The sequence below is a fragment of the Ananas comosus genome, linkage group 19, assembly GCF_001540865.1.
Source record: "Ananas comosus cultivar F153 linkage group 19, ASM154086v1, whole genome shotgun sequence".
NCBI lineage: Eukaryota > Viridiplantae > Streptophyta > Magnoliopsida > Poales > Bromeliaceae > Ananas > Ananas comosus.
Window position 1 is genome coordinate 1,003,576 of NC_033639.1, and position 25,561 is coordinate 1,029,136.

At 36.5% G+C, this 25,561-nt stretch overlaps 4 protein-coding genes across 5 annotated transcripts in view; 2 read left to right on the forward strand and 2 right to left on the reverse strand.

The window, feature by feature from the left end:
* Positions 2,177-11,041, forward strand: LOC109724995 (probable copper-transporting ATPase HMA5). 2 transcript variants are annotated; one of them, XM_020254029.1, is made up of 10 exons: positions 2,177-2,355; positions 3,227-3,351; positions 3,435-3,722; positions 4,509-5,242; positions 5,866-6,337; positions 7,196-7,363; positions 7,724-7,978; positions 8,512-8,634; positions 8,974-9,459; positions 10,099-11,041. In XM_020254029.1, the coding sequence occupies exons 3-10, from the start codon at positions 3,465-3,467 to the stop codon at positions 10,522-10,524; spliced, it is 2,922 nt and encodes a 973-aa protein (XP_020109618.1). In that variant the 5' UTR covers positions 2,177-2,355; positions 3,227-3,351; positions 3,435-3,464; the 3' UTR covers positions 10,525-11,041. The 2 variants fall into 2 exon arrangements, with proteins under 2 accessions (XP_020109618.1, XP_020109617.1); XM_020254028.1 differs by lacking the exon at positions 3,227-3,351.
* On the forward strand, positions 13,525-15,642 carry LOC109725206. Its single transcript, XM_020254308.1, has one exon. The coding sequence runs from the start codon at positions 13,894-13,896 to the stop codon at positions 15,103-15,105; it is 1,212 nt and encodes a 403-aa protein (XP_020109897.1). The 5' UTR covers positions 13,525-13,893; the 3' UTR covers positions 15,106-15,642.
* On the reverse strand, positions 18,721-22,918 carry LOC109724575 (gibberellin-regulated protein 3-like). Its single transcript, XM_020253433.1, has 3 exons — positions 22,042-22,918; positions 21,518-21,554; positions 18,721-19,146 (listed from the first exon to the last, which is right to left on the reverse strand). The coding sequence occupies exons 1-3, from the start codon at positions 22,297-22,299 to the stop codon at positions 18,965-18,967; spliced, it is 477 nt and encodes a 158-aa protein (XP_020109022.1). The 5' UTR covers positions 22,300-22,918; the 3' UTR covers positions 18,721-18,964.
* LOC109724574 (exopolygalacturonase-like) overlaps positions 24,608-25,561 on the reverse strand; it is a 3,079-nt gene continuing 2,125 nt past the window's right edge. Inside the window, exon 4 of the mRNA XM_020253432.1 lies at positions 24,608-25,151. Coding sequence (XP_020109021.1) covers positions 24,921-25,151 — 231 coding nt within the window. The 3' untranslated portion in view covers positions 24,608-24,920. The remainder of the gene's footprint in view (positions 25,152-25,561) is intronic.

A 25,561-nucleotide genomic window follows, 5' to 3' on the forward strand; every position in this document is an offset into this window, starting at 1 on the left:
AATCATTCACCGTGTTCAACTTAACCCTTGGCCCCAACCGCTCACGTGGTGTTGATGTGGCGGGGATATGGTCAATTTTGTCATTATAAATTTTGTGAGGTTATTTGTGAAAAAAAAATTATAAGAAGGCTAAATGCAAAAAGAGTCCCATTTTGAATCTACTATCCGATCTTTCAAAATTTTGATTTTACTATTTAAACTTCTAATTTATTTGATTTGAGTTAGCCAACGACACTTTGACTTAAAAACTTGAATGCGTCGTTTATGTTTATAGATTTAGTTTATAAATTTCATACAATTCTAGCAACTATAAATTAATTAAAATTAGAAATTAGCTTAAAGTTTAAAGGCAAAGCATTATTTACTGACTCAAATCAAATAAATTAAAAATTTGCATAGTAAAATCAAAATATTGAAAGGCCGAATAGTCAATTCAGAACAGTTCATAGTTCAGATAAGTCTCTTATGCTTTTACCGAAATAAACGATATTGCTAACATATAAATAATACTGGGTTACCCATATGGAGATAAAACTTCAACGAGGAGCTTCCCAACAAGAATGACGTCTTGTTTGCGGAGCTCCTGATTTGCTGCCACATATTGCTTCTATCAAATACTTTGTTAGATTTTATTTAATACTAAATTCAATTTTTTAAAAAAATTTTAGAGAAAATAATTATAATCGTTGAATAAAAATAAAAATTTTTAAAAATGATAATGAACTAAAAAGTGGTTATCCCTCTTATACCCAAACAAAAAAAAAGGAGTCAGAATTAAATTAAAAAATTTAAAATTAAAATTTTATAATTTGTAATCTTAAAATTAAAATTTTATAATTTTAAACTCTAAATTTTAAATCTTAAATTTTAAATTGATACTTTAAAATTTAAAATTCAATATTTTATATATTTATATTTAGATTTAATCTTAACTTTAAATTTTCAAAATATAAAATTTAAAATTTTAAAAATTTAAATTCAAATATAACATAATGGGCAATATTATTGTTTTTTATTTATAAATACCAACTATTATTCTTATTCTATCTTATTTATCCAAACGCTATTTTTCTTATTTTCGGAAACAACTCAATTTTCATCCAAACATAAAATTAGTTTAATTTTTGCTGATATCCGAACTTGTACTTATTCCTGTAATAGGCAGTTCTTACTTATACCCGAATCAAACAAAATGTTTAATGAGGCGTTGTTGTTAGCTCCGTATTTAGTGATGTCAATGGGTCGGATTCGGGATGGATTCTTAAAAACACGAACTGAAACCCGACTCAAAACTCGAAACCCGAACCCAAACTGTGAAACAACCGTTGTACTCTAAAAACTTAAGCTGTTAGAGAATGGTGTTTAAACATTTTTATATTTAACACTCCCCCTCATGTCTGGGCTCGAGACTTTTTAATCGGCTCATGACGTGGGCTTGAATTAAATGGGAGGGCGTGATTCGAACTCAGAACCTCCTGCTCCGATACCATGTGAAACAACCGTTGTACTCTAAAAGCTTAAGCTGTTAGAGAACGGTGTTTAAATATTTTTATATTTAACACGAACCCATATCCAAACCCGACGATTTTAAAAACCCATATCCAAACCCGAACCCGACAAAAAATTCAAAACCCAAACCCGAACCCGAACCCGAAAATTCGAATCCAAAATAATTATTTCTCTTTTCATTCAAAATATATATTATACTAAAAAACTTTAAAATATAAATTCAAATATATCATTAATTTTTTATATATAAATATTATATATAATGTAAAATAAATTCGGATTCGGCTCTGGTTTAGGTTGGGGTTGGGGTCGACTGGTGGGGTATAGCCAAATTTTATATATGTCAAATTTTTTTTTTTTTTTTTTAGATCTAAAATTATTTCTATTTTAGTATATGATAAATTTACTCTGTTCGGATTCGAATTCAGATTCGAAAAAAATTTCAGACATCCGTATCCATTCACATCACTATCCGTATTAATTTTCATTCCTGTAGTTTCTATTCAGAAAAAAATTTAAAATTCCAAAAAAGAGAGGGAGTCTCGAAGACCGAAGACCGAGGCGACATTCACATTCACATTCACATTCATACACATATAAATATAAATATAAAATATATATAAATAAAATTAAAAAATTATATCTTAAAAAAAAAAAGAAAAAAACTCAAAGCGGTTTTCTCCCTCCCTCTCCCTCTCTCTCTCTCTCTCTCTCTCTCTCGCGATCGAATTCTCTCTCTCTCCTCCTCTCCCCGCTTCTTCTTCGACTCAGGTTCGATCCAGAAACCCTAGAATCCCCTCGGAGGCGAAGACGAAGTCGCCGCCGCCGCCGCCGCCTCAATCCCGGGTTCGATTACTTGCCCTGTTTCGTTCTTTTTTTTGGTTATGTTGTGTGGAATCGATCGAATGGTGTTTCAGGGCTTGTTTTGATTCGGTTTGGTTCGTTCTCTGCTCCGGAGATGCTGGGGACGGGGTCTTGTGTTGATTTATAGGGTTTTGCGTGTGATTTGATCCTCTTTTCGTTTTTTTCGATCCCTTTTTACGGGAGTTGTTATTATGTTATATACGCGTGAATTGAGTTGATTTTAAGTGGATGTAGTTGTGCTCGTAATCCGTATGAGGAAATGCTCTGGTGAAAGCCTCGCCTTTTTAGGCATGCTAGAAGCTCACATGCTTCTCTTTTCAAAATTTTGATGCATAGGAATGCTTTAGAATGCATCGAATTAGTTAAATTCTCATTTTGAGGTCATTATGGTAGGATTGTACGAGTGCGATGCGCAGAGCACCCATTGCATGCGATAATTTCGTCCCGAACTATAGTGCATGTTGAAACCAGTACTTGAACTTTAAGGGCTCGTTTGGTATCATGTTTATTTTTCATTTAATAGATAAAATCTTTTACATAAAAAACATGTAGAAGTGTAGTTCAGTGGATTGCTTGCAATCTTTTCATTCAAGATGTTTTGTTTGCAACAAAAAATAAAAACTTGGAAACTACTTACTTTTTGCTTCCAATTATTTCTTTTCTTAAAGAAGTTGTCATCTATCACGTGCCTGGATGCATCGCTAATGAATCACACAACAGAGAAAAATTCTTTTGCCAGTACATCTAATTATACAGAATTAGTGTTAAAAAAAATAAAAAATTGACAACAATGCCATACGAGGCCTTAAAATTTTAATTTTACTACCTAAACTTTCATTGTTTCTGATTTGAGTAAATTATAGTGTCCATCGACGATGTTATGGACTACACTGTCGAGTGATACAACAGGGTACACAGATTGGAAGGTTAGGGAGTAGTATAAGGTGAGGTAGTGTACTCAAAACTATTCAAGTTCAGGTATATGTTTTTACCTTCTGCATATGAACTGTGTTTTTACTTGTTATGGTAATAGTCCTGATTTACTTTCTTTTTGTTTACAGAGTTAAGAGGGTGGTGTCATTTATAAGAGAATGGAACCCAATGGGAAAGACAATCTGAAAGCACCACTACTTCAAACTTCAGAAAATGTTTCTGTTACTTCTCCTGGAGGATCAAAGAAAGATGAAAATAAGACCAAGCAGGTTGAGTTCAGGATTCGAGGTATAAAATGTGCTTCTTGTGCAGTATCTATAGAATCTGTGGTGGCGAATATGAAAGGGGTTGAGAGCATCTCTGTGTCGCCGCTTCAAGGTCAAGCTGTGGTCTTTTACAAGCCTGAACTGACGAATGTAAGTAAGGTTATTAAACTAGGGGTAGTATATGAGCTCTTTCTCTATAAATTAGTCTTCTCATTCTACTTGATTATTATTATAATTAAAAGATTTGAATAAGCAACTAAATTTGCTTAGGAAAGTTGACTGTCCTTTTGATTTATTGCAGTGTGGTTATGGTAAACCATTTATGCAGAGTCCCAAGCTTAATGCTTTTCCATTTATCGCCATTCTTTATTCTTGTCAACCGACTTTGAATTCAGTTCTAAACAATATTACTTTGTTATCTAATTAGTTCAATCTGTTTCCCTGATTAACTAAACACTAGTTTAGTGTTAATTTATCGACTTGTAGTGCATATATGGCATTATAAGAAAGTCCATGTACTGATTTTGTTATTTATTTTTCTTCTTTTTTATTGATCTCTCTGGAAACTGTATATACATCAATATATCGTGTCTTGTCGTACATTCATTTCCTACTTTATTTTTACGAACTTGCATATCTTTGAATGATTTGGATGAATTGATGGAGGTGTTTGGTGATTTCATCAATGATGAAACTCGATTATCTGGAAGACGAATTATGAGATCGCCGTCATTAAAAGCTCGAACTAAAATGGTTGATTCCATGTTTAGTACGATTTCACTTCTTCAAGAGATGCACTTCCTTTTAACAATAAAATTTCTTTTGAATTTTAAATATTTTACATTTCGAGAAAAGATGCTAGTTTCAGTTTCTAATCACCTGTGGACCTTCCCTGCACACTTTCTTTGCACTGAGAACTTACTTTCTTATCTCCAGGCACAAATGATAAAGCAAGCCATTGAAGACCTGAACTATGAAGTGGACGAGTTCCTAGAGCAGGAAATTGCTGTATGCCGCCTTCGAATTAAAGGAATGGCCTGCACAAGCTGTTCCGAATCTGTTGAAAAAGCACTTTTGATGGCTGATGGGGTCAAAAAAGCCGTAGTTGGCCTTGCCCTTCATGAAGCCAAAATCCACTTTGACCCCAATATTACCAATGCTAATCGTCTCATTGAGGCTATTGAAGATGCTGGGTTTGGAGCTGATTTAATAAGCTCAGGTGATGATGTGAACAAAATTTATTTAAATGTTGATGGCCTTCGTTCTTTAGAAGATGCCAACCTCATTCAATCAGTGCTTGAAGCTGCTGATGGTGTGAATACTGTTGAATTGGATCCATCAGGCCAGAAAGTGATTATAGCCTATGATCCCGAGCTGACCGGCCCAAGAACACTTATTCAATGCATTGAAGAAGCAGGTCCGTTTCACGCGACCTTGTGCACACCTACGAGGCAAAGAGAAACAGAACAGCAGAATGAAATTAGGGCTTATTGGAACCAGTTTCTTTGCAGCTGCCTGTTTACAGTCCCTGTTTTCTTGTTCTCTATGGTTTTGCCTATGTTTTCTACTGCTGGGGACTGGTTGTCTAGTAAAGTTTACAACAATCTGACTGTTGGAATGCTGCTGAGATGGGTCCTTTGCACTCCAGTGCAATTCATAATCGGCTGGAGGTATGGAATCTGCATATCTTATTGGGGCTTTTTATGTATATATCCTTGTAAACTTGTCAGTTTACACATGCATTTTCTTTGTAAAACCTGAAATTTTATACTTACCCCTTGAAGTTGCATTTTCTTACAAAAAAAAACCTTTATCTTAACTTGGGGAATGATTCAATTCAGGAGGAGAGTTGGCTTACATTAGAAAAATGATTTTTAAATCGAGGCATTTTTGTAAGTAGAAGGCTCTTACTGATATGGAATGATAATAACTCATTGAATTGATTACATATTATAAGACTCTCTCTTCTGTTGGTTGGCGTTAAATTGGAGAATAATGACTTACCGGCTCATTTCACTATTTAGCATTTGATCCAATGAAACACTTTTTATAATTAGTGCCATAAAGTCACCTATTTGCTTAGTTTTGGATTACTTAATAGATGATCATGATTACTAGTTATTTGATGGCATTTACTGGTTCTTCAGATTAATGATATATGGTGTTACCAAGAATCTGCGATGTTAGTAGTTGGTGCCGGAATGGCCATCACTAAATCAGTTTTGCTTAATGTATCAATTTACAGAGTGCCCTAATATTTGGGTTTTTTTTTCCCCCCCCAAATACAACTCAGATTCTACATTGGAACTTATCATGCACTAAAACGGGGATCATCTAACATGGATGTTTTGGTGGCATTGGGAACTAACGCTGCCTATTTCTACTCAGTATATATCGTGTTAAAAGCACTAACATCACAAACATTTGAGGGAGAGGATTTCTTCGAAACTAGTGCTATGCTGATATCTTTTATTCTGCTCGGAAAGTATTTGGAGATTATGGCAAAAGGGAAGACGTCAGATGCTCTGGCAAAGTTAACAGATCTTGCGCCTGATACGGCTGTTTTGCTAGATATGGATAAGGATGGAAATGTCATTTCTGAGATGGAGATTAGCACTCAGTTACTTCAAAGAAATGATGTGATCAAGATTGTTCCAGGTGCAAAAGTTCCAGTTGATGGGGTAGTTATTAAGGGTCAAAGTCATGTGAATGAGAGCATGATAACTGGAGAGGCAAGGCCGATTGCGAAGAGACCAGGAGACAAGGTTTGATCAAAGTATCTTTGTCATTGTTTGTTGTTTCAGAATCTGTTAGTATGGCTTGTTTGAGGATATGTTATTATTATTGTTATTATGACTAAACTACAGGCCTAAATTTACGTCCTTCAAGATTTAGACCTTTAACACTATATCTTCTTCCTAACACATTTTTTATTCAGAACTATTAGGTAGTCTTAAATATTATCTGAATTATCCATTGTACCCTTTTTATGCAAGGAAAGATTAAGTTTAAAGATTTTTTAAGAATTCTTAATGGAAAAATGTGATGGGAAGGTGATCAAATGCTTATACATTTGTCTACGATGAGCTTATAATAACTATATTTATCTGAAACTTATTGCTGCTATTAATTAAAATTTTAATTTAGCAATTTTGTTATTGTTTGTTGGTTCGGTAGCGAACTTTTTATTTTTGGAATGGATTTTTACGGAATCCCCATGAATCGGATCAAACCTTATTCCATGATAGTTCCATAAGATTCCTCTTTCTTATTCTTAAGCAAGCCCCTGAGAGGGCTTAGTTGATCATGATTTATGTTTTATCTTTCTTTTCCTTTATGTTTGTTTCGAGAAAGATATCGTCTGATTCTTTTTCTATTGATTCTTTTCCAATCGAGATGTATGGATCCATGGGTCTGTGTGTCTACATAGATCCTGTTCATGGATTAACGAAAATGTGCAAAAGCTCTATTTGCCTCTGCCATTCTATGAGTCTCTTCCTTTTTGCGTATGGCATCGCCACTCCCTTTGGCAGCATCTACTAATTCGGAACTTAATTTGAAAGCCATATTTCGACAAACTACTGTGTCATAACGCACTCTGCTGGCTTAATTGTCACTACCAGGTTATTGGTGGTACGGTGAATGAGAGCGGATGGATATTAGTTAAGGCCACTCGTGTTGGGTCAGAAACTGCATTATCACAGATAGTTCAGCTAGTGGAAGCTGCTCAACTTGCAAGAGCTCCGGTTCAGAAGATAGCGGACAGGATATCACGGTTTTTTGTTCCAACTGTAAGTTTTCTGCTGTTTTCCTTGCATTTTATTTGTTTTTTCTTAGTTGTCTGTGTAGATCATCTAGATAAACATGCATTTGTTGGGAAGAAATTCAACGGAGATAAGTCTATTTGGTCCAACTTTTGCTTCTGTTTTCCCCCTAGCCACCTCTAGTCGTACTTGACTGTCGAGATTCTACCTTGGTGGAAAGCCAAAATGAGCTTTTTGTGACTAACCCTCAAAAGTGAAATCTCCAACTAGGAGCTTCCATTCTTTGGCACAGGGAAGCTGTTGGAGGAAGAATTTTTGTAAGTAGATGAACAATCTAGACTCTGTTTCATTTTTTTTTTTTCATTTTTTTCATCATTTCTTTGGCAGGTTGTGATGGCTGCTTTCATTACTTGGCTTAGCTGGTTCATATGTGGAAAAGCCAACCTTTATCCAAGGCATTGGATACCAAAGGCCATGGATGAGTTTGAGCTAGCTTTGCAATTTGGCATCTCGGTGTTAGTTATTGCTTGCCCATGTGCCTTGGGACTAGCAACACCGACAGCTGTTATGGTTGCCACAGGAAAAGGAGCTTCTCAGGGGGTCCTAATCAAAGGTGGCTATGCTCTTGAGAAAGCTCATAATGTAAGTAGCAGATGGTCATTATTGAACTCAGTTGCTTATATATACTCAAAAGTATACCTGTGCATATAGCTCTTGAGTTAAGAGCTCAATTTGCACATGTATTCTTCCTCTTAACATTGTGTCATAAAAACATTAAAAACTTAATAGAAACTCACAAATACGAAGATTATAACATAACCTTATCACTATAAATATTGACACTGTGGCACCTAATGGTTGATTCTATATAGAGTATTTTTGGAAAATTAAGGGCATTTTTGTCATTTAATGATTATCCGGGGGTTTAACTTCGGTCAAATAAATAATGAATTCATTTTGTACATAGCTATATACGAATACAATAAACTTTGGAGGATATCCGCACAAATAGACATCTCAAAAGGGTATGCATGTTAATAGAACTTTCCTTCGAGAGGTAAAAAGTAGAGAAGAAAGCCGAAGAAGCAAATATGATTTTAGTTTTTTTTTTTTTATTTTTTTTAACATTTGTTCTGATTATGCTCTTTTTAGTGATTAATAATTTGTTAACGTAGGTGAAAGCTGTCGTATTTGATAAGACTGGAACACTAACTATCGGCAAACCTTCTGTGGTCCAAACCATGCTGTTCTCGAAGATGCCGTTGCAAGAGCTTTGTGATTTGGCTGCTGTTGCAGAGGTCAGCCCTAAAACCAAAATATTCCCTCCATTACTCAAGAAATGAATTTGATAATGTTCTTGCATTCATAGTGTATTGTTGCATAGCTGAGCTTAAAAGCTCCAAGTCTTTACTTTTATGATTTTTGCATTCATACCCCTGAAAAAATTATCTATTTACATTATACACATATACCCTTGTTTAATTTGAAATTTTATATATGCCAATTTCTTATACGTGTACCCTTGTTCTTACAAATACACTTCTTTAAAAAAGATTTTTAAATGCTACACATTTATATGTATCTATATTAGGCCCCTTGATTTTTTAGCTTGCTTAGCTTTTTATTGTTGTTATCAGAGTAACAGCGAGCACCCTTTAGCAAAGGCCATAGTGGAATATGCCAAGAAGCTCCGCGAGCAATACGGTTCCAACACTAATCAAATTGCAGAATTGAAGGAATTTGAGGTGCACCCAGGTGCTGGAGTTAGTGCAAATATAGGGGACAAACAAGTTTTGGTCGGTAACAAGAAGCTAATGCTTTCCTTTAAACTGCTTTTGAGCCCGGAGATTGAAAATTGCATGTTGGAGACCGAGCAACAAGCACGGACATGCGTGTTAGTTGCGGTTGAACGTGAAATTTGTGGGGCTTTTGCTGTGTCCGATCCTCTGAAGCCCGACGCTGGGCGCGTTGTTTCATTTTTAAATTCGATGGGTATCTCGAGCATCATGGTAACTGGTGATAATTGGGCTACTGCTACTGCTATAGCTAGGGAGGTCGGGATAAACACCGTGTTTGCTGAGACCGATCCGGTGGGCAAAGCTCAAAAGATCAAAGATTTGCAGGTAACTTGTTTTTGCGATGCTTAATTTGGTTATTGAAAATTCTTATCACCTCAAGCACTCTTTCATTTGCTATTTTGGCCTTGTTATCCTTTCTATATGTGGTTTCTTTCTTTTCTTTTTTTTTTTTTTACTCAAAATTCAATATAGTTCTTTTGAAAGGATGCCTTATATGCCTCTTTAATCGCAAATGTTAAATCGTTAACAAGTAATTACTGTTCTCTTTTTTCTTATTCATGAATCCATTTCCTGTTAGCGTCTTAAATTTCAGCAAATGGCGATTTGCACTTAATTCGATCCACCTTGCTTTAGCAAACTTCGACCCTTTAATGCTATCATTTTTTTTTTCTCTGGTGGAAGATGAATTTAGGCTTTGTTAAGATGCAAAAATCATACTTGTTTTTTCCGCTTTCACTTTTCTCTTTTTTGTAGTGGTAGTGAATTCGATTACGTTGTCGTGAAGGAATCCGTTGTGTGTGTGTGTTGCATTCGTTCTTTGGTAGACGAAATTTAAATCTTTAATTTCTTTTCTCTTAATTGAAACATTCAGGATAAAGCTTTTTCTTGTGTAGTAGTTGTAGTGCAGACATCGGCATAATTCGAAGTTTGTGTCATCTTTTTCTAAAGTTTTTTGTTCTACAGATGGAAGGTTTGACGGTGGCGATGGTGGGCGACGGGATCAACGACTCCCCCGCGCTCGTCGCAGCCGACGTGGGCATGGCGATCGGCGCCGGGACAGACGTCGCGATCGAGGCGGCGGACATCGTACTGATGAGGAGCAGCCTCGAGGACGTGATCACGGCCATCGATCTCTCGCGAAAAACCCTCTCTAGGATCCGGATGAACTACGTGTGGGCCTTAGGCTACAATGTGCTCGGCATGCCGATCGCCGCCGGCGTTCTTTTCCCCTTCACCGGAATCAGGCTGCCCCCGTGGCTGGCTGGCGTCTGCATGGCGGCCTCGTCGGTTAGCGTTGTCTGCTCCTCTCTCTTGCTCCAGTCTTATAAGAAGCCATTGCAAGTTCATGAAGATGAGAAGGGCTCTTATGAGAACTCAGATTCGGTATGAGTTTTAATCTTTCATTATGATTTTAATCAAGTGTTTTTTTTTTCTATTTTTTTCTTTCTTTTTTTTGGGGGTGAATTACGCCGCGAGTTCCCGTCGCTAAACTGTTATTCTCGTTACAATTTGGTCCCAAAACTTTGATTTATCCAATTTGATATAACATGTCAAGTTACTATTCCTAAACCCTGAGTCGGAAACTTCCGCTGTAAAACCCTAAATCTCAGTTCAGAGTTTAGGAGTCAAAAGTTTTTCGGACTAAGACTCAGATTTTCTACTAGTTTTCGAGCACCTTAATGCGACAAATCAAAGCTTAGGGACTAGAGTGAAATTGGAGCAATATTTTAGGAACAAATGGTGTAATTTACCCCTTTTTTTTTTTTGGTCTTAATTGAAACTTTCTCAATAAAGTGGTAGAAAATTCTCTACTCTTCTTGAATTGGATGATTTTCTACAATTGTATATTATTGGATCTTTAAATGTAGCTTGATCAAGTTTGATTCTTGCAACTGCTACTGCAGTATCTGAATATTGTCCATATTTTAGTTGGTGAAAAAAAATGTATCTCTACAATTCATTTTGGAAATTTTGCCTCCTTTTCTTTTAGATTTTTTTTAATTAATAGACTTAAAAATTATTATAATTATAACAAAAAATTATTTATAAAACTAGCTCTGTGCGGTGAATGAATTTAGGGAAAACTTCAAAAACCCCCCATGTGGTTTCGTAGTTTCTCACTTTGCCCCCCTGTGGTTTAAAATGTATCAATTTGTCCCTCTGTGGTTTTTTTTTTTTCTTTTTCTTATCAATTTCATTATTTTTTTTTTCTTAAATCAGTGATAAAGTTAAAATTAAAGGGTACTAAAGTGAATATTTGATAAATCTAGATGGATATCTGAAATTTTTTGTATATAATTTAATGAAATATTAACGAAAAAGCTACCGAAAAAGTAAAAACGAAACTACAGGGGGGCAATTTGATATATTTAAACCACATGAGAGCAAAGTGAGAAACTATGAAACCACATGGAGGGTTTTTGAAGTTTTCCCATGAATTTAATCACCGTTTTTGAAATGTGACAAATTGTTCGCCGCTTTTTTTAAAGCATTACAATTATTTTTAGTGTAATATTGCTATACATCCTTTGTAGAAAATATATAAAGTTAGGGGATTGACCTCTTTCTAAAATAGTAAATTATTTATCTTTTAAGCCTAATTTTATAAATAGAATTTTAGTTTTAGAAAATACTATAATTATAAAAATAGTCCTCTAAAAAATTTATTTATAAAATTAAGTTTATGCGGTGAATGAATCACCGTTTTTGAGATGCGACAAATTGTTCACTCCCTTTTTTTAAAGCATTATAATTATTTTGAGTGTCATAATGCTATACATCCTTCTTAGAAAATATACAAATTAGGGGATCCACAATTTTCTAAAAATAGTAAATTATTTATCGTTTAAGTCTGATTTTTTTATAAATAGAATTTTGGAGGACTATTATTAAGGTAAACTTCAAATACCCTTCTTGTGGTTTCACACTTTCTCACTTTAGTACCCTTGGTTTAAAGTGTATCAAGTTAGTCCCTGTGGTTTCGTACTTTCTTATTTTAGTACCATGTGGTTTAAAGTGTATAAAGTTAGTACCTTGTAGTTTCATTTTTTTTCTTTTTATTATCCGTTTCACTAATTTTTTTTGTTAAATCAGTGACAAAGTTAAAATTAAAGGGTACTAAGGTGAATATTTGATAAACCTAGGTAGGGTATCTGAAGTTTTTTTGTATATAATTTAACGAAATATTAACGGAGAAAAAAAATCAGTGACAAAGTTAAAACTAAAGGGTATCAAAGTAAATATTCGATAAATTTAGATAGGGTATCTGAAGTTTTTTGTATATAATTTAACGAACAAAGGAGCCGACGAAAAGAGAAAAATGAAACCACAAGATACTAAATTGATACACTTTAAATCACAGGGTACTAAAGTGAGAAAGTGTGAAATCACATGGTACTAAATTAATACACTTTAAACCACAGTACTAAAATGAAAAGGTGCGAAATCACAGAAGTGATATTTAAAGTTTTTCTTTATTTTTATAATTAGAAAGTTTAATAGATCTAGCAGTCCAAAAACTCAGTATTCAGATCTCTTTCTCGACGAGATTGTGTATGAATTTGTATCGAACAGAGAGATTTTTTATATTTAATTTAAAAGTTCGGAGGTCATAATAAAACTTGAGCAAATGTTCAGAACTGAAATATTCTACGCACGTAGTTGTAGGGAATATGCATCCCTTGTTAGGGGTATTATTTGTCACCATATGATAACCATATTACTTGATAAAGAGCAATGCTATTATGCGCATTTATAAAATAAGTATAAGATTCACATCCTACTAAAAATTTTGAATTCTTAAATAATGATCATAATATATTTTTATTTTTTCATTAATAATAAATAGGTATAAATGTATAAAACTTATCTCAGTTATCATCCATTTATATTTGGCCACCTAACATTTAAAAACTTTATTTTATTATCTGATCTTTTACTTTATTTGATTTGAGACAATTAGTGAATGTTTTTATTTGAAAATTTTAATATATCGTTTATTTTTACGAATTTAGTTTCTATAACCTTATGCAATTTACATAACTCTGAATTTAATAAAATATAAGCAATTAGCTTTAACTTTATATCTGAAAAGTTATCAAAACACTTAAATTAAATAAATTAAAAGATTTAGATGCTAAAATTAAAATTTTAAAGAATTAGACAATCGAATCAAAATGATCTATAATAATGCAAATAAGTTAGTGAACTTGTTTTCAACAAATGTCAAAGTCAAACTCTTCTTCTACCTTATAAACCGACCGGTTTCATCGGACCGGAATCCGTGGCCGGTTCATCCGGAAACGTACAAAACCCGGTCCGGTTCAGTACCCGAAACTATATATATATATATATATATATATATATATATATATATATATATACACGCAGGGGTATTGTCGTAAATGAACACAACATTATCGTACCCCTCATTCTCTCTCTCTCCTCGTTCTCTTCGAACATCGCCATCTCTCTCTCTCTCTCTCTCTCTTCGACCTACGATTGGATCCTCTTCATCATTGATTCCCCCCAAACCCTAAACCCTTTCTCCGTTCCCGATTCGATTGCTCGTGTACGAAACCTACCATTTCGATCTCATCTTCGGTTAGTCCTACCGCAGATTGGGATCGTGTAGGGTTCAGGAACGAGGTGTTCTTCGGATTTCGAGGGTTTTGGAGGTGCGGGGGCGATGGATTGGTTTCAAACCGTAATTGGAACCCTAATTTGGAGGAGCTAGAGGAAGATGAAGGCCTAGAATCCATGGAGAATCCGATGATGGGCGGAGGAGGCGGGGGCGGCGGAGGAGGAATCCTCGACTTCGATCCCCACCACCACCACCACCACCACCTCCGCCACCTCGTCTCCCACCTCCCCCCCACCGCCGCCTCCCCCAGCGATGACGACGACCCCACCGCCTCCGCCGCCGCCGACGATGACGGCCACGGGTACGGCGGCGGCGCCGATGCCGCCCGCGGCGGAGCAAAGAAGGGTGGGTCCTCCTCCTCCGCGCCGTGGCAGCGCATGAAGTGGACCGACGATATCGTCCGCCTCCTCATCCGCCTCGTCGCCCTCGTCGGCGACGACCCCGCCGCCGCCACCGAGTCCGATGGCGGCGGCGGCGCCCCCTGCTCTCGCCGCAGGCCCCACGGCGGCGCCGCCGCCTCCTCCTCCTCCTCGTCCTCCGCCTTACAGAAGAAGGGCAAGTGGAAGACCATCTCCCGCCTCATGCTCGAGCGCGGCGGGTGCCGTGTTTCCCCCCAGCAGTGCGAGGACAAGTTCAACGACCTCAACAAGCGCTACAAGCGCCTCAACGACATCCTCGGCCGAGGCACGAGTTGCCGCGTTGTCGAGAACCCTAGCCTCCTTGACTCCCTCACCCATGTCACTGCCAAGGGCAAAGACGACGTCCGCAAGATCCTCAGCTCCAAGCACCTCTTCTACCGCGAGATGTGCGCCTACCACAATGGCCAGCGCATCCCCTCCTCCGCCTGCCACGCTGCGGACGTCCTCCATCCCCCCAAGCCCGCCAATGATGATCATGGGCAGGAAAATGATTGCGACGATGATAATAATGGAGATGAGGATGAGGATGAGGATGATGATGATGAGGAGAATGAGGATGGGGATGATGTATATAGAAAGCGGGGGTTTGAGGGCTTCGATGCTGATGTGGGCGGTATACCCCCATCGGAGCTGAGGGAGTGGTTCAAGAAGAGAGCTTTGCAGCTTCTTGAGGAGCGGGTGGGGATTGAGGCTGAGGGTTTTGAGATCGAGAAGCGGCGGTTTAAGTGGCAGAGGTTTAAGAGCAAGAAGGATCGGGAGCTTGAGAGGTTGAGATTGGAAAATGAGAGGATGATGTTGGAGAATGAGAGGATGCTGATGCTGGTGAGGCAGAAGGAGTTTGAGTTGAATTCGAATCCGGAAGAAGCTTCTGGTGGCGGATATCGGATGGAGGTGGGGAGGGTTCAGTAAGATTTTCTGGTCACTATAACTTTTTGACTTGCCTTAATTATTGAGATTGTTGTGCTTGAATAGTTGGGGGAGGAATGGATCTTTAATTACTACATCCGACACTGTTTGTGTTGTCCTGTAAAAAGTTGCTGTCTAGTTCCCTCAATTATAAAATTTTACTGTTAAATTATTCAAGACGTAGAACCATTCTTGCAATTTTATGTCCTACAATGTGTATATGATGGGAAGCAATGGCCAGAGTGATGAAATTAACATTTCAGCGGAAATGTCTAAATTTTCACTGATGAAGTCAGTCGTAATTGATTTGATCTTGTCGTAGAACTTCCAAAACAAGTTTGTTATATTACGCTGCCTATCTTCAACTTGTGAGGGGAGATTGCTACTATCCTGTATGTTTCTTCATATATTTTGTACTTTAGTCTCTTGGTAGCTGCTTTTAAGAGAATAATCCCTTATAATCGTGTAATTTTGTCTTACTTTGCATTGTGTATTCTAGTTAGTCCTAGGTTGTCTATAATCAATTGATTTTAGTATTTATTTGGAACCTCTTCTCAAATACGCAAGTAATCATGAGCTTTACGTTTTGTTCATTTGAAGAGATTCTCCTGTCATGGGATTTCTTGTTATTCTAGTGGACCTCTTTTGTGTTGTCGTTCTTTTTGTGATCTTTCATTTGTGATTTTTTTTAACGTAAGATCAGAGGATGTTCTTCTATTCTTATTAATCGTATATTAAGATGCAGAATATCGATTATTAGGATATCTGATAATTTGATTGAGGGTCGGCAAGATGTTGCTATTGAATATTGATTATCGATGAAATATTGGTATGAGACTAGATTCTTGTAGTTATTTAATAGTTCAAGGTCTGTTTGGAGGCTATCTCATTAATGGGTTAGTTTTGATTGTCAATAAATCTGTATTCTTTGAGGCAGATAAACTTTTGAGGTTCGTAATACGGTAGTTTGATAATTTGAAAGAACCATATATCATTCTTTTTGTACCCTTGGTAATGCTCTTGCTTTTGTGACATTCATCTTATCTGCTTTCGCATCATCTCATTTTTGATGGTTCGCAGTGAATGACAATATCTAGTAATATAAGCTGCTCACCTTATGGTTTCTTTATATGAACCCATTTTGGCGGTAATGTATGTATATCTTCGAGTAAACAGTTTTGAGGCTTACCACAATTCTGTTTGGAGTTCGTTAACTTCCTATATGTACTACCTGAACTATAGCATAATTGGGTAGCTGAACATTGAGGCCTTGTTTGGTTTTGTTGCCATTGTCTTTATTTTTTAAATACAAATTCTATATATGTTGGGTGGATGGTGGAGTGAGTCTGTACATTTAAGAGGTTTGTTTAGCAAAAAAGGGAAAAAAGAAACTCAGTATTAACTTCTTTTACTTTTATGGTTGTTTGAAGATGATGCCTTTCGGCATCCTACTAGGTTGCATTTAGCCAATGATGACAAGAATAGGGAAGTCCATCTGTTGACACTAGGGCTGTAAACGAGTCGAGCTCGAGCGAGCTGGAGCCAGCTCGAGCTCGGCTCGAACGTTTTCAAGGCGGCTCGTGTTCGGCTCGAGCTCGTGACGAGCTGGAAAACTCCGGCTCGTGATCGGCTCGCAACTTAATCGAGCTAGCTCGTGTTCGGCTCGTTAGCGCCGCTGCTGAAATTCGCTGCCGCCGGTGCTGTCGAAGTTCGCTGCTGCTGCCACTGCCGTTGCCGTTGCCGCTGCCGAAGTTTGCTGCCGCCGACGAAGTTCGCTGATGGGGGTTTGCGAACGGCAAAGAATCCGCTGCCGAGGATGTGCGAACGGCGAAGAGTGCGCTACCGGCGTGCCGCCATCTGGGGGTGTGCGAACGGCGAAAGTGCACTGCCGGGTGTGTGAAGGGTGAAAAAGTTGGGAAAAAATAACTAGGGTTAGAAATATAGACAGTTAAAAATTTATGTAATATTATCCATTAGATTTTAATCTAACGGTTGAAATTATAAATATAAATAGGCCTCTTTTATAGATAAGTTGAATTTTATTGTTAAATTGGGTACAAATTAAAAAATAATAATATATATTGTATATTTATATGCAAATATATTTATATATTTATATATATGAATATAATATATATATAAAATTTATATTAATATAAAATAAATATAATCGAGCTGTTATCGAGCTGAATACGAGCGAGCTAACCCTAGCTCGTGTTCGGCTTGTTTATTAAACGAGCTGAAAAATTCAGCTCGTGTTCGGCTCTTTACTAAACGAGCGAGTCGATCTCGAGCTCATTTCGAGCCAACACGCAGCTGGCTCGCGAAGCGACTGGATTGCCACCCCTAGTTGACACTCAACCACATAGATTTTTTTTTTTTTTTAATAAAAACAAAAGTCGACAACAATGCCAAATGAGGCCAAAAAGTCTTTCTTATTTGTACCTTATGTTTCGTTACATTTTGTTTTCAGGACCTAGCAAGTTCTATTAAAAACTTAATGGTTTCCACTGAATATTCCATCGGGATTCAAAATATTGCATCGGCAAAGTTACAAGTATTGTCAAACTTTGACCGAGTGTGGAGATGTCAATGGGTATGGATACCTGAACTTTTATCTGAAAACAAATCCAAATGGGGTGGTTTTAGTCGAATCTAAACAGGGATGGTTTGGTGTTGCAGGAAGAAATTCAAAACTGAACAACTGTGGATATGGTTATGGTTGTGTGTGTGTATATATATACACACACACACACACAAAGTCACCCTTCTTAATTTAATAGGCTCTGTATCAAGATTTATACTCCATTTTGAGTAAACAGATTTTGATATAATGGTTCTATATCAAAATGTTAATTATAATATCGTCTACTTATTGAGGATTCAAATTTTGTTCTGAACTTGAGTATAATTTTGCTTATTGATAGAGTTGTGATTTGGTTTTGGGTTGACAGTTTTGTTTCAGGTTTGGGTTTTTCAGGAGATATATAGTTATAGTTTGGGGTTTTAAAACTGAACGATTATGGTTTCAATTTTGGTTGGCTGGTATGGTTTTGGTATGTGTAAATAGTCAACTGACCTCACCAGTTGACCTCCCTAACTGAGTTGTATTTTAATAAGAAATTATAAAAAGTTAGGTATTGAAATTGAAATCAAGACTTTCAGAGTTCAGGTATCCATTTCAAATTTTTTAATAGTTCAATTTTTTTTTTTTTCATTTTCTAATAATTCCATTCCTTCTCAGATCCTCCAAATTTTGGAGCATGTAATTTCTTTCCCTTGCCGACTTAAATGCTGTTGATACAAAAACAGTCTTCTAACATGGTTTCTTGGCCATTTAAATCTTGTGTGTATGATGAAGATTCCCAGTCTGTAAAATTTTAACAGGGCCACTTCAACAGAATTTGATACGAAGACTGACCAACTATTGATGATGAGGTGAGTTTTACTTTTTTGTACCAACAATTTTTTTTTTTTTTTGGAGACAAATCAGGGTAGTAACACTAGAGTCAGAGGGTTTACATTGCACCAAAGTAAATTTTTGTATTTCAATTTGAAATGAACAAAAGTTAGTGAGTTTTTCTGCAACATAACAGAAACTATAGTTTGGGCTTCCTGTACTTTTCAGTCTGTTCTCTCACATTCAATCATCTCATAGTAGTTCTTCTGCTTGCAGCGGCGAAGCAGATATTACTATTCAAGATACAAGAGTTTTTCACTTCAAACATTATTATTCACATTCGAAGCATACACAGAACTATCTATGTGTACACGAGTAGCGCCTTTCTTGTTGTTATCCATCACACCATACATAAGCAGTAGCACATTTTGAAGTTTTTCTCTACAGGTGTTTGATGGGGGTCTAAGGGCACTTTTTCTTGCTGCTGCGGGTGGTCAAGCTGGCATAGCAGGGGCACTGATCGTAATTCCCCGAAGTGCCGGGCGGGACGCAGCTGCAGCGCGCACAGCACGTTTTACAGGCTCTCATGCAGTAATTCAGCCTCGATGATAGCTGGCACCGCCCGCTGCATGCTGAATTGCAGTCTGAAAATGCCATCAGGTAGACATTAAACTCTTCCATGATTCCATCATTATGCTTGCATAGCTTACAGTAGGGAATATACCTTTGACTGATATTAAAATTGTAGAAAATCGAATATTCAGGTTTGTGTCATTATTATGCTTAGAATGAGAAGGATTAGGTCCTTAATGAAAGGATTAGGTCCTTAATGAGAGTAAACTAAAAAATAGTCTTAAATATTGGTAGATAATGCTAGAGAATTTGGCTCTTTTTTCTCCTGGTTCTAATGTTTGTCAGTTATAGTTGCAATTATTCCTATTTTATAGAAAATAGAGAGGGTGATATAATTTTTCTCATTGTATTGCTGCAAATGACAATGCAACAAATTTCTCATTGACTCTTAAATAAATGGTGAGTTTATTTGTTATTGAAGGCATTTTAAAATATTAAGGATGTTAGGCATCTAATCAATTATTAAGGATGCCTCAGCTATGTTTTGCTGCCTTGCATGTCTACATTAGAGCCGTCGATGAGCCGAACACGAGCAACCTCGTCAAAACACCGAGCTGAAAAATCTAGCTCGTGTTCGCCTTGTTTATTAACAAGCCGAACACGAACTGGCTCACGAACAACAAGTTAGATTCTCAGCTCTACAACTGGGCGAAAAGTTGAAAAAAAAAAAGAAAATTAGAATCATATTCTAATAGTTGAAATTCACAAATATTGGTCTCTTTACATTTGGGTTGGCCTAAAATCCAAATAGTAGAATATATATATATATATAATATATTATATATATATATATATATATGTAGAGTTGAGCTAGAATATCTCCAAAGCACCATGAAGGTGGTCTTTTGAGTTTTTAGCCATTGGTTGGGAGAGATGTGAGGCTGAGATGATAGTAGTAAGGTGGTGTGTAGGTGAAATAGTGTTTGATCCATAGGCTATTAGTAATCAAGGAGTAGATCCAAGGGTTAGAAACTTAGAAGCACAAGGGGTTTGGTGGTCTAAAGTATTCTAGCTCAATTCTATACATATATATATATATATTATATATATATATATATATATAATTGAGCTCCTATGTTTTTAAAAGTACCAAGTTATTGATGCTTGTAGATTTTTGGCCATTCTGATTAAGAGATGTGAGGTTAGGATGATGTGGGTCTCTCCTAGGGTTGAGTGGGTGGTTGGTTGAATAGTATAATCTAACGCGTGAAATGATCAAGACGTAGATTCTAACGGTAAAAATTCACAACGCTCCAAGAACTTGGTGTGTTTTACAAGCACCAATAGCCGCAGACTCCATATATATATATATATAATATAATATAATATATATATATATATATTATATATATATATATAGAGTAGGGCTACTATACTTATGAGTATTGGGCCCTTTGTACTCATAACTTGTTTCGATGATGGAGCTCCGAATCGACGATCCATCTGTTAAATATGATCAAGAGATTTGAACTTCTAGAAAATCATTCGTAATTTTCGAAATCATATAAAGTCCATCAAGCGGGCATAAAATGAACGGTCAAAATCGAACGATGTCTTAAAAATGGATGATCGGATCCTTCAATTTAAGATCAGAAGTTATTGATCTTTATCTAGTAGTGATAGAATTTTCTATAAAAATTCAACCTATTCGGATTCTTTTGCACCGTTAAACTAGCAAGTATTCCATACCGGCTATTAAAAATTGTCAATTTTGTGAGCTTTTGATTGTAAGGTAAATGATGTCGAAAAATTATGAAATTTGATTTCTAAATGTTTCAAATGCTCTAGATAACGTTTAACGGTGTGGATCGTCGATTCGGAAGCTCTATCATCGAAATAACTTATGAGTACGAGAGCGATCGTACTCATGAGAGTAGAGTAGCCGGACTCTCTCTCTCTCTCTCTCTCTCTCTATATATATATATATATATATATATATATATATATTTATTTTAGCTATATCGAGCCGAACACGAGTGAACTAACCCCATCTCGTGTTCGGCTCGTTAAGATTTTGAGCTGAAAAATTTAGCTTGTGTTCGGCTTGTTTATTAAACGAGCGATCGATTTTGAGTTCATTTCGAGTGGAAGACGAGTTAGCTCGCAAACAGCAAGCTGGACTGCCAGCCCTAGTCTGCATGAGTTCTTGTATGTGTGCGCATGTACGATTAGAACATTTGTGTGTTTAATCTTTGATTAGAACATTAATATTTGAATCTAAAGTACTAAGTAGTCACAGCCGGATGGTTAAGAACCTGATATTCAAGTTGTTAGTGGATTAGTTGGAACACATTAAGTAGCAAATTGTGGTGTTTAGAATCTGAAAAATAAGCCTTAAGATGCTGAATTAACTAATTAGGATATAAAAAGATGAATTCCAACCCATTGTTGCTAGGAGTGTCCTGGCCCCTTTGCTTGCCTGAAATGAATCATATGAAATAATCATGAATAAACAAATGTACATTGACATATGAGCGAAGGAAATACAATAAAAAGGTCTGCAATCTGCAAATAAAATTATGATATTTTCTTATACTAGTAAGGGTTCGCTTGCGATGCACGAGTCTACATGTAAAGATAAGTTTAACCTACGTGAAATAGAAATAATTAGAGAACTAGCTAATAATATCCTGAGGTAGAATAGCTGCTAATCCAAATTCCACTAAAACAGTGTTTAGTTATGGACAAAAATTCTAGAATTATTTTAAGAAGAGTTGAGGATGAGGGAGAGTGGATCAAATCCAACTCGACTTGAATTAGTTGAACAGTTGAAGTAATTTTGGCCAGTAAGCTTATTATCTGTTTTTTGCATGAGTAAAGTTACTCTCATCTTCCATGAAAGAGTAATCTCCAATATATATAGAAGTTGAAATAGCTATTGAATTATAATTCTCTCACATACTAACCAGTTGATGCTCAACTTCTTCATGTGCTTCAACAGCAAGATGGTGGAGAGTAAAAGAGAAAGCTAGGAGAAGAGTAAGTAGAATGAGTTGAGTAGTAGCCATGGCAATAGAGAGGAGAAAGAAGTATAGAATGGACTTTTTGTTAGTGGGGAAGTGAATGGTGTGGTATTTAAAAGAGAGTGGGAGCGGTGGTAACCATGATGAAGCTTCTGCTGTAGGGTTATGGGATGCACCAAAAAAGTAGAGAGGATGAAGCATTCTATATTTGTGCACTAGGGTGGCAAATTTAGCAAATAGGATAAGTGGGGCCCTTTAGATTGTTTATGCTTTAGATGATGGGAGGCCACTTGTAGTGGTTGCTATAATTTTTTGCTTAGCTTGTGATGATTGCTTGGGTCTAACTCATGGGGTGGAGAATTATGCTTGCTTGAGAAAGATGTTCTTGTAATTTGATCTTAAATTAAATTTAATAGGGACGAAAATATTAGTTCTGCTATCGATTACGACGGTACCAAGATCTACTGTTTAGCCAGCCATGAGCTTCAGTTCTTTAAAACTAGTTTCCCCTCGAAAATTGTTCGAAGTTGCTCTTCGCATCCCCTAATTTTTTTTTAATATTATAATATCGTGTTTCATGCATTTATTTTGTATTTTGAACTATTAGGCATTTTCTGTATCAAATTTTAGATGACATTTTATAAAAATTAAACTATAGATTGCATGATATTAAGAATTTCAAATGGCTCGCTTAGGGTTCGAGCTTGCTCGATTTGAAGTTAGGCTCGCTCCAGCTCGGCTCGAATTAATTTCAAGCTGAACTTGAGCCTAAATTTAGGCTCAAAATAATTTCATGCCAAGCTTGAGTTGAGGTAAGCTTGCTAAAGCTCGGCTCGTTTCCATCCCTAGGGAAGGCCGACCAGATCAGGGCGTTGACCAAGCCGGTTTCTTCTTCGGGACGCGAGTCGGCTCCTAGGATGACCCTTGAGTGCGCCACTAGCGAACCAAGTGAATCGGTTGATGAGGGATTGGCTCAACTGGGTTCTTCTGCCACTATTCACAATTGACCCAAAACAGACTCGGCTGAATGAGCCAACCGTTATATTTATCGAGAAAGCAGAATTATAAGTGCTGTTATAGAAATAAAGTCTACTCCTACTTAACCACGCCGTTAACTATGCTCTTAAAAAGAGAAGTTAACAAGAAAATTATAGACTATCTCTAAGAAAACTGTAAATGTCGAAAAGAAAGAAATTGAAATTTGCTGTGATCTCTTGCTCGTGTGAATGACCCATTTTATAGACCTGTTTTTTTCCTATTTATAACGATATCTTCTCCCGCTTGCCATTATTGGGTTAATCTCATCGTGGAGGTTTCTTCGGCTATATTCTGATTTCCTTAGGTTATGCTTCGGCCGACTTCTTGCTGGTCACGAAATCCTTCCTCCACGTCTTCAACCACTCTTGCCTAAACCACCTTTCCATTTTAGGCGTTCTCCTCCCGGCTCCGGATGTACCACGTGTCGCTTTCTGTCTCGCTTCCGTCACTTTACTCATATGGCTTGGGCTGCTCTACCAAGTGGCGCCATTTTTATGGCGCTAATGCAATATAAAGTATCAAGCTCCAGTTGCATTTGCCTTTATCCAATTATAAGTGGAAGATTCTAAACTTTATTGCTGTCATGTACTTTTTCTTTAGAATTCATAATGATACCTATATTTATGATCTACAATGAAAAGCTGCCCTAGAAACTTAATCACCTGCATTATTGATTACATACCATGCTTGCGCACTATGATTAAAAAAAAAGGAAAGAAAAGAAAAAAATGCATAGGACTTATCTGAACTATGAATTATTTTGATTTGAATACTCAATCTTTCAAAATTTTGATTTTAGTAATCATCCTTTCATTTGTTTGATTTGAGTCAGTCAACGGCACTTTGACTTCAAATTTTGAATGTGCCGTTTATCTTTATAGGAATTTGTTAAAGTAATTAGCTTAAATTTTGAAGTCAAAGTGCAGTTGGCTGATTCAAGTCAAACAAATTGAAAGGTTGGGTAGTAAAATCAAAATTTTAAAGAATTGGATAGTCAAATTAAAATGGTCCATAATTTAGGTAAGTTTTGTACAATGATTATGGTGGGTAACACTTATATCTTCTAATGGTTTGTATACACTCCAAAATCATAATTTGTATCGTAAATTTGCACCTTATGTACGATATGTGGTCAGATGAAAGAGTAGTAATGCTGTATGTATCTTAAAAAGATACTTTGATGAATCAGCTTTGAACACGTAATACCGAGTAATTATATTCGCTTTAGAGGGCTAATGTGTGTGTCAAATATTATGTTCAAAATTTTGAAATCCAATCGAGGCCCATGGGATTTGTCGAGTTCGATAGGCATTGCAAATGCCTATCATTCGCAAATATGCTCTAAACTAATCGCTAGCAGTCTTGCCTATAATGTTGTGATATTCTGTCGTATATAAACTATTATTTGTGAAAGCGAAACGAGAAGAAATAGTAAATCCTTTAAGAAAAGGAACTACTTTTTCGCTTCCTATTGTAATAATCATTTGTTCTTGCACATTAACCATTTGAGAATTTGCTCTTCTATAGGTATACATGTGGGATACACTTTACATTGTGTCATTAAACCCACCAAGAAGGGGTAAATTGCACCCCAAAGTCCTCCACCCCTTTTAGCAAACTTTTTGCTTGGTCCTCAATCATTCATTTTTTACAATTTGGATCGTAGTTATCGTCCCGCATTTCATTTTTTCCGTCCATTTAACGAAGTTTACGTCGAAATGCAGAGGTCGGGGATCAGATTGTCAAAATTGAAAGGCTGATGACTGAAACTGAAACAAGAATAGTCAGATGCACGGAGGAGGAACGACGAGGCCGCTCGAGACGCCACCGACGACGTTGGAGCACGAAGCCAGCGCCGGCACGCTGTGCTCGATGTACTTCAAATTGATGTCTCTCAGCTCCACATTTTGGCATGGCACAGCTTTGCTGCATAAGAGCTCAACTGCAACCTTTGATGTTGAGATCCCTCTTATGTTTCTGAATTTGATGTTGCTCAACTTAACCATTGAGGGGAACTGCAATTATCATCAAGCATTCATTGTTAATTTAGTTTAGCAAATGATGTAGAAAATACTTCGTAGTAAGACTACACATGTAATTTGATGATTTTACAGGGAGAGTTGAACTTCTGTGCTGTGCCTTTAAATGCACAGGAGTATTTGTATTTGTGGCTTTTTAGCTGTCAAATCGTCTTAAGATCTGTGCAACACTATTAACGGTGCGTTCCATTAAGTCACCTTTGTTATTGCTGCATGGATTTTAAGATAGTCCGACGGCTAAAAAATTACAAGCACGTTGAGCTCGTGAGCTTTTAAAAGCACGGGAGCTCAACTCTTGCATGGATATATATATATATATATATATATATATATATATATATATATATATATATATATATATATATATATATATATATATACAAAAA